This window comes from Tachysurus fulvidraco, chromosome 9, assembly GCF_022655615.1.
Source record: "Tachysurus fulvidraco isolate hzauxx_2018 chromosome 9, HZAU_PFXX_2.0, whole genome shotgun sequence".
In the NCBI taxonomy this organism is placed as follows: Eukaryota; Metazoa; Chordata; class Actinopteri; order Siluriformes; family Bagridae; genus Tachysurus; species Tachysurus fulvidraco.
The window spans coordinates 8,834,197-8,847,846 of NC_062526.1; the positions used below are offsets into that span (position 1 = coordinate 8,834,197).

Here is a 13,650-nt window from a genome sequence, read left to right on the forward strand (position 1 = left end):
TTTATATTAATGATTTAAAAGAAAGCAACCCAAAAGAAATCAGACTATAATAAATAAGACTAAATCGCTGATGCTGTATATCAGGATAGAGAGAGAGTTAGCTCACACCAGCCAAACATTTTTAAATGATCTGTTCAGTACGATCTATGTGAACATTCATACACAATGTTAGTAAAAAATTTCTAATTGAAGCACAATATGGTTCTTATTTTGAGATTCATTAGAATGTTAGCTGGAATTGAATATCAATCAGTTTAATTTCTAACCATTTACAGATGTAGGAATGTATTTTCCTTCAGTCATGTATTTTTCTCACAACTGATCTTTCACAACTGTACTAGGCTATATTACTCTTTTTGCTCGACAGTGCGATCAGATTACACATCGCTCTCTTTATTAAAATGAAATTTATGTTCGTGTTTCAAAACCCCACTATTACCCAATAGTTCACTTTTCAACAGTGGAGCTGCAGGTCAGTGTGTTCTGACCTGCAGCTCAGTCTTCTTTTGGTACTTGCAAGATTGATGTGCTTCATCCAAGTGCTTAATGTCTTGCATTATCACTGAATGGTTCTGTTAGATTTATGGGCTTCTGTAGCGTAACTGCATTTCCCCACTAAGCTGCGTCAGCTTCTAGCTCCATTGATCCTGCTGCTACCAGGCTGGTAATGGTTCTAAGAGCAGGAAACCTTATGGAGGTTTCTGAAAAAGAACTTTTAAGATAAGATATACCTTTATTCGTCCCACAATGTGGAAATTTATCTGTTACAGCAGCAAAAATATATATAAAGAATAAAGACATAATATAATATACAGTATATACAAAAACAAAAAATGTATAAAAAGAGTAGTACACTGAAGACATATTGCACATAGGTAATATTACACATTTTTCAAAATTTGTTATTGCACATGTTAAACACACTTTGTTATTGTTTATTATGCAGTGAAACAGTAATAACAGTGTGTATTATGGTGACTGGTTCACTGGGAGCAGCTTTGATTGTAAAGTCTAATAGCAGCAGGGAGAAAAGAGCGTCTGTATCGCTCCTTCAGACACTTAGGATGTAACACTAATGTAAATTATTGTTATTTTAAACATGCTTCAAGGTATAGCTTATTTTCATTTCCACCTGGTAAAATCAATGGACTCACCTCTTGGTGTCATTTCGTTTCAAGGGTGGTCCCAGTTAAAGCTGGCTTGAATTTAGCTTTGAGTCTAAAGTGTATTAAATTGCATAGATTGCATCATGCTGTGAAGCCCTGTTGTTTAGGGTGACATAGGGGAATTTTAAGCATGCCCTTTGGTCTAGAGAAAGACCCTGCTGTGTGGCCAATAATGTGTGAGGTGTTAAAATAGTAGTTGAAATAAAAGCTTTAGTGTACACATAGTATGCAGGTAGTAATCATCCTTCACACAAGGCAGAATTCTAACAAAGGAATTTTTAATCTATGTTCAAAAATGTTTTAGAGATTTGGTATATTTAATGATATTTCTGATAGTATGCATTTTCTACAATAAAACAAATTTGCAAAAGATAAAGAGTAACAGCAGAGCAGTACAGCTGTATAATGAAAGACCTCAAATCTTTTTTAGCGTAGATCTAGAAAAGAATTATTTGTGTGTTTATTGCATCATTTCTTTGCTCTCATCTTGTTGATGCTGTTAAGAGTAGCATTTAACGCAAGATGTTAGAATAAAAAAAATTGATAAGGAGTTGGACAATATTATTCACTTTATAAATCTGTATACATAGAAAGAAACAACAGATCCTGGAAGAAACAATCATGGACATGCTGAGGACATGTGAAACTTCACACAGTAACCTATGCTCATGGTGTATCTGTAATAGAAAAATCAATATTCTGTTTAAAAACACTTTTATAGTACCCATTAGTTGATTGATTGAACAACACTGTTATTGGCTAATGGTTATGCTTTTGCTATTAGCTGTAAAGGCTGCTAAACGCACACATACTCAAGAGTTGCTTTATCACTGCAGAGGCTCTGTGAAGTAAAATGGGAAGTTCCACCTCACGAGAGGATGCTTTAATGCAATTATTAAGTAATTTAAAGAATTAACTTGGTTTCTGTTCCCAGCTGGTGATTTCTACATAATGCACTTGTGTAATCTACTGATTAGTCTTAACATTCCATGGCTACTTTATAAGTACTTAGCTTTGGATGACCTCATGGTCAATCATGACCCAGCTGATTAGCAGTGAAAATATATTTCCTGTTTGAAATATACCGAGATGGCAATAGATATAAAAAATACAAGCAGACCAAACATAGCAATTGTTAGGATTGTTTTGTGAAGCAAATACATCTGTGGAGCAAACATCTGATGCTTACATCAAGGAAGGAAGCGAGTTCTCAAGACTGACCGCTTTAGGAAAGGAAACAAGATTTTGTTTGTTTAGAGAATGGGTTGTTTTCATTCAGTGAGCAATTAAATAGCATAGAAACAGTCAGATGTATGATCACTGTACATGCATGGTGGGAAAATGGTCACTCTGTCCTTAGTCCCGACTATTCTTCAATGCATGAGTGTCTTTTCTTTTTGGCCTCTTGCTCAGGATTGATTTTAATATGATTGACCCCAGGATATGTACAATGTGGAGTTTTATTTGTATAGCAACCTTAATAAAGTCATTTCACTGTGGCCTGGATGCAGATTTAGATTCCCAATAAGCCGATATTCTTCAAGACAATATACTAAACTTGAAATTGAACTACAGTCAAAAGCAAACCCATCTTTTCTGTGTGACGCCACATTGTGAGATTATAAATCATTATACATACTGCTGTTACAGGGTAAAAGCAAACAGTACTAAGTGTCTTGAGTGTATGTTCAGTATGAGCATTTTGTCTAGTTTCTTTTATGATAGCAGCAGCTAAGTACACATCACTCTCCAGGTGAAATTATAGACTGAATTAACCTTCATGTTGTCCCTGGGTCTGTTTGACCCGGCTGGAAGAATTTAATGCGTCATAACTTTGGTTTTCTTCCACATATTTGCCTGAAATTTAGCAGGATTGTTCCAAATTATGAACTTTGCAAGCAAAATTAATTTTGTCTATTTTTGTTGATCTATGTGTTCAGAACAATATATATACTACGCGTTTTTGTTCCGCTTGGGTCATTTTGACCCGGCCACATTTAGTGGGGTATAGGTCACACTTTTGCCCTTTTCAGTGCAATGAACATACATACAGACACAAAAATGCACACAGAAAATGTCCACTAACATGCGCACCCAAAACACACACTCTCACCCCACACACACACACACATGCACACACACGTACACAAACACACACACAAATTGGGCATTGCATTTCATTAGGCCTCCAGAAAAGAAAAAAAAAAGCCAAACATTTTTAAATATTTCACACTTGTGATATGCCTTCACCTAGCAGAAAGGCAAAATATGATCTACCGAAATGATGACACACACACACACACACACACACACACACACACACACACACACCACACACACACACACACACACCACACACACACAGAGTCAAACACTGTTCAAAGCATTGGGCATTGCAATTCAGTTGGCCTCCAGACAAAACAAAAGCTACACATTTGTAAACATTTCTCTCACATGCGCGCGCGCGTGCGCGCGCGCACACACACACACACACACACACACACAAAAACACACACACACACACACACACACACACACACACACACATTGGGCATTGCATTTCATTAGGCCTCCAGAAAAAAAAAGCTACACATTTGTAAATATTTCTCACTTTTGATATACCTTTGCCTAGCAGAGGGCAAATATGATCTACCGAAATGATGCTACACACACACACACACACACACACACACACACACACACACACACACACACACACACACACACACACAAGCATTGGGCATTGCATTTCATTGGGCCTCCAAAAAAAACAGTCATTTGTAAATATTTCACACTTACAATTACAGTATATGCATTTGTCCAGCTGGGGAGAATATCTTCTCCTCTCTTCCTCTTCAACCTACAATCCAACAACCACACACACACACACACACAAAAAAAAAAATTTTGACATTAAAAATGGTCAAAATGGTTTCAAAACAATCTCCTGCCTTTGAAATATACCAGCCTGTAATTGTACATCAACCTTTGTACCTCTATAGTGAAAAGAATTCAAAATTCCTGTTTTTTTTTAACTAAAAAATGAGGCATTTTTGTAAATAAATAAGGTTTATTATACCAAATATATATATATTTTTTGCAAAATAAAGAGGAAAAGATCCAAGTCATTCTGAAAGAGAGTTGTGGACTTATTATTAGGTGGCCAGGGAGTGTGTGTGTGTGTATATATATATATATATATATATATATATATATATATATATATATATATATATATATATATATATATATATATAAAATCTTAAAAGAATGGTCTAGTATAGATGCAGAGAATTATAGTTTTTTTTTTCTTCTGGGCATGAAAAAACCCAACCTGAAACAGGATACAGAGCCAGCCAATGCTTTAAATAATGTGTAACACTGTTACTGTTGTGTCTTTGAAATTACATTATTACATGTTTATAAAGACTAGAAAGAAACAACATACTGTACCTTTAAGATAAGTGACTAGAAATAAAGCGTTCTGCACCTTCAACGTTCTCTCCCCCTCAAAACCTACCCCCATTGCATTTTTCCCATGTCATGCTTCACAGCTATGTGTGCAGCTGTTCATTGCTAGATCCTATTACTGCACCGATGGGGATTGATTCTTAGAAACACATTCTGTAAATGCTGTAGATGTGATTTTACAGGACCTCAGAGAAAACAGACTACAGGTATATTAAGAGAGCTGTGTGCTGGGTTTTTTATCGGGCAGGGATGGTTGGAACCTGTAAAACCTTGCCAACTTATCCCACTGATTTTGACTGTTTATCCAGTGTTTTATCTTGTAACGGATTTGTGGAATAATATTCCTTATTCTGCCATCTTTCTTTTCTTGCATGCCTTATTACAGCTCACCCACACTCTCTTTCTGTACCTACACAAAACGCCTCTCTTTCACCTATGTTCCCCATCTCCCACTCTCGTAATTTTTCTCACCTAAGAAAAAATACACCAAACCAAAACATCCCATAAGAGATCTGCAGCAGTTTACATGGTTCGATTTTATTTCATGCTCTGTTTTGCACCAGCACAGTGTAGGATTTCTGACATTTATAATTGAATAATACTCTCCATTACCCTCTACCCCCTGTGCTGCCATATATCTATTTCGGATACATCTCGCGAATGCTGGCACCCTCTGCTGTTTTTCACCAGGCTGAATAATGCCCACTGTTCGACCTGGCACAGCATATCAGAGGCATCTTAATCTTTGTATGAATGTGTCAGAGCCTTGGCAGCCTCCACTCTCCAACTGTCCACCTGATCAAACACTCTAGAGGTGGTCTGTGATGAATCCAGACCACAAATCAGCATCAGAGACTGTTGTTTTGCAAGAGACACTTATGTAAACATCAGATCTGAATCCCTGATCTGCTTTAATTTTCTGTCTAATTTCCCTTTAAGTATTAATGGAGTATTAAAAGTAAAAGGATTCATTGATTATATAGATATACACTGTCTTCTTTTGCTTACAATACAATACTTCATTGTAATGAAATGTGTTGTCCAGGTAATGCATCATTACTCCCAGTAGATTTAAGTCAATTCCATGTCCTCTCATCCTAACATCCAGGTTGAATCGAAGTCAGGTGTATCTAGTCATTTCTTTTCCATAGCATACTTGCATATCAGAGCATAAAAGATGTCTGCATTGAGTTTAAGTAGTCTCATGCTTAAGATTAAGTTCAGTCGCAGCTCAAAGCTCAATGAGTCACAAAAATTGTGACATAATTCAAATCACCAGGACTCACGCTAAGCCAGTTCAATATTGACCGTATTACTCATTCAGCCACATTCTTGCAATTGTTAGTGTAGTAATGCAGTTATACTTATACTTATTACTGTAGCTGTCTTAATAAGCTACTTTCTTTAGGTAGGTAGACAGAGATTTATAGCTTGATGGGGAAAAACAGATGGATAGATGGAATAATTGATGGATAGCAGGTTGGATATGTTATGAATGGGTGATTGTAGTTGGATTGATCGAAGGACAGAAAGATTGATGGATAGATTTATGCTACTGAATCTTGGTTGCTCGTGAATGGAAGGACAGGCACAGGTGATAGAGATGGATGATTGGATGGATGCATGGATGGAGGGATACATGGATGAGAAGATGTATATGGGTGGATAGAGATGGATGATTGGGTCGATGCACGGATGGAGGGATACATGGATGAGAATATGTATATGGGTGGATAGATGGATAAAAGATGGAGCAATGGATGGATAGAAGGATGACATGGATACATGGATGGGTGGAGAGAGAGAGAGAGAGATGATTGAAAGACGTAGCAATGGATGGATAGAAGGATGACATAGATTGGTGGAAAAAGACGGAGAGAGAGAGAGAGAGAGAGATGAAAGATGGAGCAATGGATGGATAGAAGGATGACATGTATGGAGAGAGAGAGAAAGAGAGAGAGAGAGAGAGAGAGAGAGAGATGAAAGATGGAGCAATGGATGGATAGAAGGATGACATGTGTAGAGAGAGAGAGAGATGAAAGATGGAGCAATGGATGGATAGAAGGATGACATGTATGGAGAGAGAGAGAGAGAGAGAGAGAGAGAGAGAGAGATGAAAGATGGAGCAATGGATGGATAGAAGGATGACATGTATGGAGAGAGAGAGAGAGAGAGAGAGAGAGAGAGAGAGAGATGAAAGATGGAGCAATGGATGGATAGAAGGATGACCTGTATAGAGAGAGAGAGAGAGAGAGAGAGAGAGAGAGAGAGAGAGAGAGAGAATCGGCAGGGAGAAGAACTAGACAAACCGGGCTGTACTGAGATGTACGTTTCCCGGACGGTTTTCGGGTCTCTAGCCGGTTTGTCACGGACACGTCAGTAGCTGAGACTCACACACTTCATGGGCTTTTGAGCGCGAGCGCAGACCTGTGTAGCGTTGCGTGATTCGGGACTTTTTTTCCTGCCTCATCTCACAACGACATGAATAACACGAAGAATCAACGAGTAAGTTTCTTGTTGAACTTGCCGCATTAGTATGAAGACGTTTAATCCGTGTATGTAACTAGTTACAGAAGCGAAGCTTTGCGCGTTTATATATCTGTGCGGTAAATGCTGTGGAATCACGTAAAGATGTTTACCTCAGCAGGTTGGATGCTAAACGCTAATAGCGACAGTGTAACCGTCCAGCGGTCAGTAGCGCGAGGGCTGCATGCACGCGCACCTTATCAAAGACATAGTGTTATATAGAGGCACGCGAAGGTCAGCGTTCTGCACTGATTGGGAAATCTATTATATGTGCTATCCATGTGCTTTACTGTCATTCTGCTTTACTATATTAACCTATTACTGTATACTGCAGCTTGTCGCATGATGGATTGAACAGTGTCACGTGGGTCTAAATGATAACGTAAACAGAATTTTTTTTTCAAAACATGGAAAAAATGGCAGAAGGTCCCATTTATCTAGCACGAAAACATTCAACATTAGACTAAAAAGTTAAGTTATAAATAAATATATAATTTTTATTATTATACCTGCCTTTTTTTTTTAAAAAAAAAAACAAAAAACGAATAAGCATTCATATGAAGATTGTACACGGTTTAGTCATGAATTAAATTATGCCATTCTTCTGCTAATTAATCTAAGATGTACGAGTTTCTGGGTTTTTTAAAAAAAAATTTTATTTATTTTTTTCCCAATTTGCTGAAAACAATTTTGGATATGTAAAAAGATCTTATTGTATTTCTGCATGATGCCGTTTCTCAATCGGTGATGCAAATCTTTGAAAGCTTTCATTTGCAATACCAGAAGCTGAGCTTATTGAGCATATTGATGCTTTTCCATAACATTTCCCCTCATTTTTAATCATATATTAAATTATTTCATTTTCAAAATGTGCCAACATTCTGCCTAAAAGGTCTTAAACATCTTTGAATCAGATTTGGTATGGCAAGCCAACTGCTGTGTATCTCATTCAATGTAGGCTTTTAATGTGTACACATACAAGTACTCCAGTGATTCAGTGCTAACCATTACGCTGTAACTGAAACCCAAACCTTTAATCATTCTCTTCCAATTAAGCTTTCTGATGATTAAATCCATACATATAATACATATTTTGCAGACTGAAACGATTGACCTAAACACAGACTCCTGAAACACCGGTTTTATCCCAAACAAATCAATATATAGCTATTTAATCTATGAAGCATGACAGCTTGTAACGGCTGTCTTCATTTCATACTGTACTTGGCGTCTGATCAAGCGTTCTTTAGTGGAGTTAGTAGCTGCAAAGAGGACTGCATCATGCTGCTATCTATCTATCTATCTATCTATCTATCTATCTATCTATCTATCTATCTATCTATCTATCTATCTATCTATCTATCTTTATTTATTTATTTATTTATTTATTAATTATTGTTATTTTTTTTTTAAAGACTGCAGGATATACATTGTCTGTGCTTGTGAATGTACACGATTAATGAAAAGAGATCTAAATGGTTCTGGCTTTTTTAAATACAACGTATACTCCTCAGGAAGTACTGGACATTTTGTTCTTGGGTCTTTTCTCAGTCTCACTTGAAAGGCTTGAGAATTGGTTTTATCAAGGATGAATCTTGTGTCATTGTATGATGTGGCACAGCTGGAACATCTGGGTCACGTCTATAGCCAGTTGAAATCATTCTTCTCCAAGAGCATGATGGAGGGTGACGCACTGTTTTTCCTACCGTTTGAAGAGTATGAAAAGGAAGAGGAGAGGAACACACTGACATGCACAGTGTTCCCAAAAACCTAACCCTTGCTGCTTTGTGTCCTGTCATGTCCATCTTGTCCAGGTACAGTCTTGGAGGAGTTGCTTTGCTGATCACACAGATTTGCTTATATATTTTTAGATATAATTTAGAGTCTCTGTACAGACCAAAAAATGGCAGAATGCATACAGTGCAGCAGGAGAGAGAGATTAAAAGAGCAATTATGTGTCATAGACTCTGAAGGACGAGACCACAGCCTCTGAAATTTTTTTTATGAGGCGGTCACGCCTGAAAAGCACAAGAAAGAGAATCAGCTTCTTTCTTACACTTGGTGGAATGGAATGAGAGAGAGAGAGAGAGAGAGAGAGAGAGAGAGAGAGAGAGAGAGAGAGAGATTGGGATCAAGACTTTTACAGGCCTGCTGGGTGATGTGCTAGATTAGATGACTAAAGTTGGTAACAGATATTTATATAGGGCTTTAGAATCGAAGTCACATTATGCTGCATTATGGGATTGTGCCATATGTCTACTAGATTAAGCAGATAATCCAAAGGGTGTCTTTTACATTGCTTTTGATATCTGCTGATATCTGTTCCTCAGGCTTTGTGTTGACCCATAATCACACAGTTATTTGCTTAACTTGGTTTATGAAGAGGATTAAAGTGTTGGATTTTAAAATGCAGTCATTCTTCACATCCAGCATCTTGAATTATTTCAAAACTCCTAAACAACACACTGGTCATATTTGTTTTGTTAAAACATTAACATTTATGACAACATACAAAGAGAAGAGATTTCACAAGAGAGAAATAAGCCGAATATGTATGTATCTGTTTAAATTAAATAAATGCATGCACTCATAAATGTATAGATATTTCTCAAAGATTTCTAAAGAGATTTATATGTTGTTATTGAAATTCAAGGCATTTGATGTCTTCCTCCCCTCCAAGATATCTTGTTTCCCTTGTTCTGCTCCTAGCAGGAAAACAGAAATGATATTGTTTTCACTACCGTGTTGACCTGATGACCGGTCTGTATTTAACCATTAAAGTGGCTTGTCAGTTTGGAAGTCTGAAGTCTTGAATTAAATACTAAAGTCTGCGGTTTGTTTGGAGTGAGTGTATGTTTACAGATCGCACAGCTAGACTGAAGAGGCGTTTGCTAGTTCAGCCACGTTGCTGGAATTTGTGATTAATGGGATTAATGGGAAGGCTGCTGATCGATGAGGGTGTGTTAGAGTTGGTCGGATAACGCTTTGTGGCTTTCCTCCTCAGTGCCCTAAAAAAAAGACACGCTTGCCAAAATAAGCCTAAATAAATCCCATAATACGTCTGCGGCAAGGAGATTTGACCTGTCTAACAGCAGGAGGAAGAACGGCTTTTATGCGTTTTTCTGTGGCTTTGGATGAAAGCACAGATGCACACAACATGGTCCAAGGGGTTTCTGTGTGGCTGAGGAACATTGGTATTTATTCAGCATGCAGAGCAATGGCATTTTTTCACAAATTTAACAGCATGATGTAAAATATAGTTGACATGATGAGAACTTGCACGCATGACTGGGTTTGACAACTGAATCTCACCTCAGTGGATCTTACAGGGAAAATTAATTTGGTTCCACATACTCAACATGAAACCTCAAACTCTGTGACAAAAAATGACATGGAAGATGTAATCAGTGAGAACATTGGAAAATCTGTGTCCAACCAGGCCTTTGTTCTTTGTAGATGTCTACACTGCTATTTGAAAGGAGATTATGTTAAATATATAACTACATTTGTTTGTGCATAACCGGAAAGGAAAATTACATGTTTTTCCCACGTCTTTGTGGGTTTCCTCAAGCTTCCTTGTATCTGTCTTGTCTTTTATCTTTCACCTTTTCCTATTTATACACAAAGGTCTGTATGTGTCCCCTGGAGAACACAGCTGTGTATGAGAGAGGTCAGCTCTGTGTTCACACACACACACACACACACACACACACACACACACACACACACACACACACACACACACACACACGGATGTTCCAATGTTTGGGCCATAATCATCTCATACAGGGCTGTAATGGATGAAATGTTATGTTGAATAAAAGCTTCAGACTGTTCGGAGTCAATATTAATGTGATCACTAGCTGCAAGAATTTAGCATGTGTGTGTTTGGTATCTGACAAGATGGTGATTCCAGAGCTCTGTCGAGATGCATCTATGAATCAGGTTTTTTCTAAATCCCTAGTGAAATCTGTTAGCCCTACTCTATATGATTCTGAAGGACTGACAAGGAGACTGTTTCTGGAAAGTTAGATCACTCATACTTTTGCACATCTTGGCATGCATGTAACACACACACACACACACACACACACACACACACACACACACACACACACACACACACACACACACACACACACACACAAAATAAGGATGAGTCTAATCAGGATGAGTCCCACTGCCCCAGAGGTAATCCAGGGTTCAGGGAAACTATAATGGTAGAACTTGTGTGGTCCCTGTGGTCAACTTGTAACCAAAATTTCTTACACATGACATAGTGACTAGTAAAGAGCACAGAGCGACGGCGTGACCAGAACAACTGTCATTCGGACTGCACACTCAAATCCACATGACCTACTAAAGTGATTATAGGGAATGAACCTATCATGGCAATAATATATCCTGTTACTGGACTGGTTATAACACTTTCTAACTGTTCTCTATTGTGTTTCAGGTGTTATTTCTTTCATTACATGACTGTTCATAACTTAAGAGTTGCGTGTATGCTTTCGACCAGCAATTTCTATGCATGAGCATGTGTGGGTGTTACAAGAGTGCCTTCAACTTCATGGTTCATTTCATGGTGTCAGAACATCAGTTCCAGCAGTTAGGGAGGTCTATATAAACCTCTCCAGTGATCCTCTCAGGTTTCTATAAAAATCTATACGAGGGCCATTCTGGATCGAATGGCCGTGACCAAGAGAAGCCTCGAATGTTCATTACTGTTACTTTTGTATCCCTTTTCTGTGCCCGGTATTGAAAGATCAGTCAGAATCTAGGAAGGAGAGAAATATCTCCCGTATAATTATGTGGAGCATCTTTTTATACAAGTCAAATCCGTGGTTTGCATTCTATCCAGAACCACAGCCACTGACAATCAAAAATTCATTAAACAATTAAAATAAATACACATTTGCACTCTGCAGCCACTTTAATAGGAACACTCTCCCACACTACTCATTCAGACAATTATACAGTCAGCCCATCATGTGGCAGCGGTGCAGTGCATAAAATCGTACAGTTTAGGAGCTTCAGTTAAAATTGACATCAGAAATCATAATGGAGTTAAGAGGGATTGGTGCAAACAACAAAGCTCATTTGAGAGGAAGATCTCTGGGAGTGAGGATGAGTGTGGGGATGAGAGAGGTCAGCGGAGAATGGCCAGACTTGTTCAAGATCACAGGAAGTGACTCGACTAACTTCTCTTTACAACCATTGTGAGGCATGTCAGAAAGCAACCTTGTGGTTGATGAGCGAAAACAGCACAAGCTCACATTGGTTTCTGCTCGGCAGGCTGCACTGGCACAAAATCACCAAAGCCGGACAGTTGAGGAATGGAAAAAAATGTCCCCTGGCCTTTTTCCAGCCATCCAGTGACTGGTTAAGATGAGCCTGAGTCATATGTCAGTGGAGGAAATACTGCTGTCATGCTTGCATTGTTATCTCCTTGTATAAGCAGGATAATACAGGAAGTTTTTGTGGTTTGCTGTCTGTCTGATTCAACAACTTCAAATGGATGCGCTGTGTGAGGCCTTTAGGTCAGTCATTTTCTTTTTTTTGGGTCTTTTCCCTGTGCCAGCCTTCATGTGGTTGACAATCCATAATGATGTGTGTGTCTAAGGAAAAAGTCTACACGATAGGAACTTGTAGAAATCTCTCTATCCCTCATGTCTGTCACTGTTCATTAGTTTCTTTACTCACATCTTCCTTTTTTGTAATAATAGCCTGTAGAATCAGCAGTAAATATGTCTGCTCTGTTTCTACGTGTATTGTTTTAATGCTACTGCCCTGTGTTCTGCGATCTCGTTATACCAATAGGCCTGTTTTTTTTCCCCCTCTCCGCCTCTTTTTTGTCCTTTCTCTTATTCTCTCTGTCTGCGGTTTGTTCTCAGAGCATCAGTTTAGCCGCTGGGAAATAAAGGGTGCAGCTGGACAGGGGTGTGTGTGCGTGCGTGCGCGTGTGTGTGTGTCTGCGTGTGTGTGCATGTGATTTACACTCTGAAGGCATCATTTTTCTCAGAATGCATTAATTCCTGGACACAGAGTCATCATTGATCACACAAACCAGCTGATATCTCTGCACTGCAATCCATTAGTAACTATAACTGTCAAACACCAGCAACACAGCGAGCATGTGAAACACAATACATATGACCTACTGAGAAAATGGTCACATGATTTAATTCTTCATTAATTATTAACTAATACAAACAACATTCTGTGTATATTCTTTTACCATCTTATTGTCTCCCAGTAAAGATATGCATGCATTATTAAAACTATCGGCACAAGAATTTCAAAAACTTGCAAAGCAAAGTGATTGTGCGTACGTGTGTGTGTGTGTGTGTGTGCAGATATGTGCTTTATACAGATGAATAAGACTACTTCAGAAATGCGTTTAGAGAATATTGGCCTTTACTATTCCCAGCGCTCATCCTTCTTCTCTAAAAGTAGACGAGCAGTATTTTGTTTCGAGCACAGGAAA

At 38.2% G+C, this 13,650-nt stretch overlaps 1 protein-coding gene across 4 annotated transcripts in view; it reads left to right on the forward strand.

Annotated features, from left to right (window-relative positions):
- The window catches only part of rtkna (rhotekin a), a 56,850-nt gene that overhangs the window by 24,137 nt on the left and 19,063 nt on the right, over positions 1 to 13,650 (forward strand). Inside the window, exon 1 of one of the 4 annotated variants that reach the window (XM_027138560.2) lies at positions 6,917 to 7,142. The exons of the other annotated variants lie outside the window; for them this stretch is intronic. Coding sequence (XP_026994361.1) covers positions 7,119 to 7,142 — 24 coding nt within the window. The 5' untranslated portion in view covers positions 6,917 to 7,118. Of the gene's footprint in view, positions 1 to 6,916; positions 7,143 to 13,650 lie in introns of those variants that run through there. 4 annotated transcript variants of the gene reach the window in all.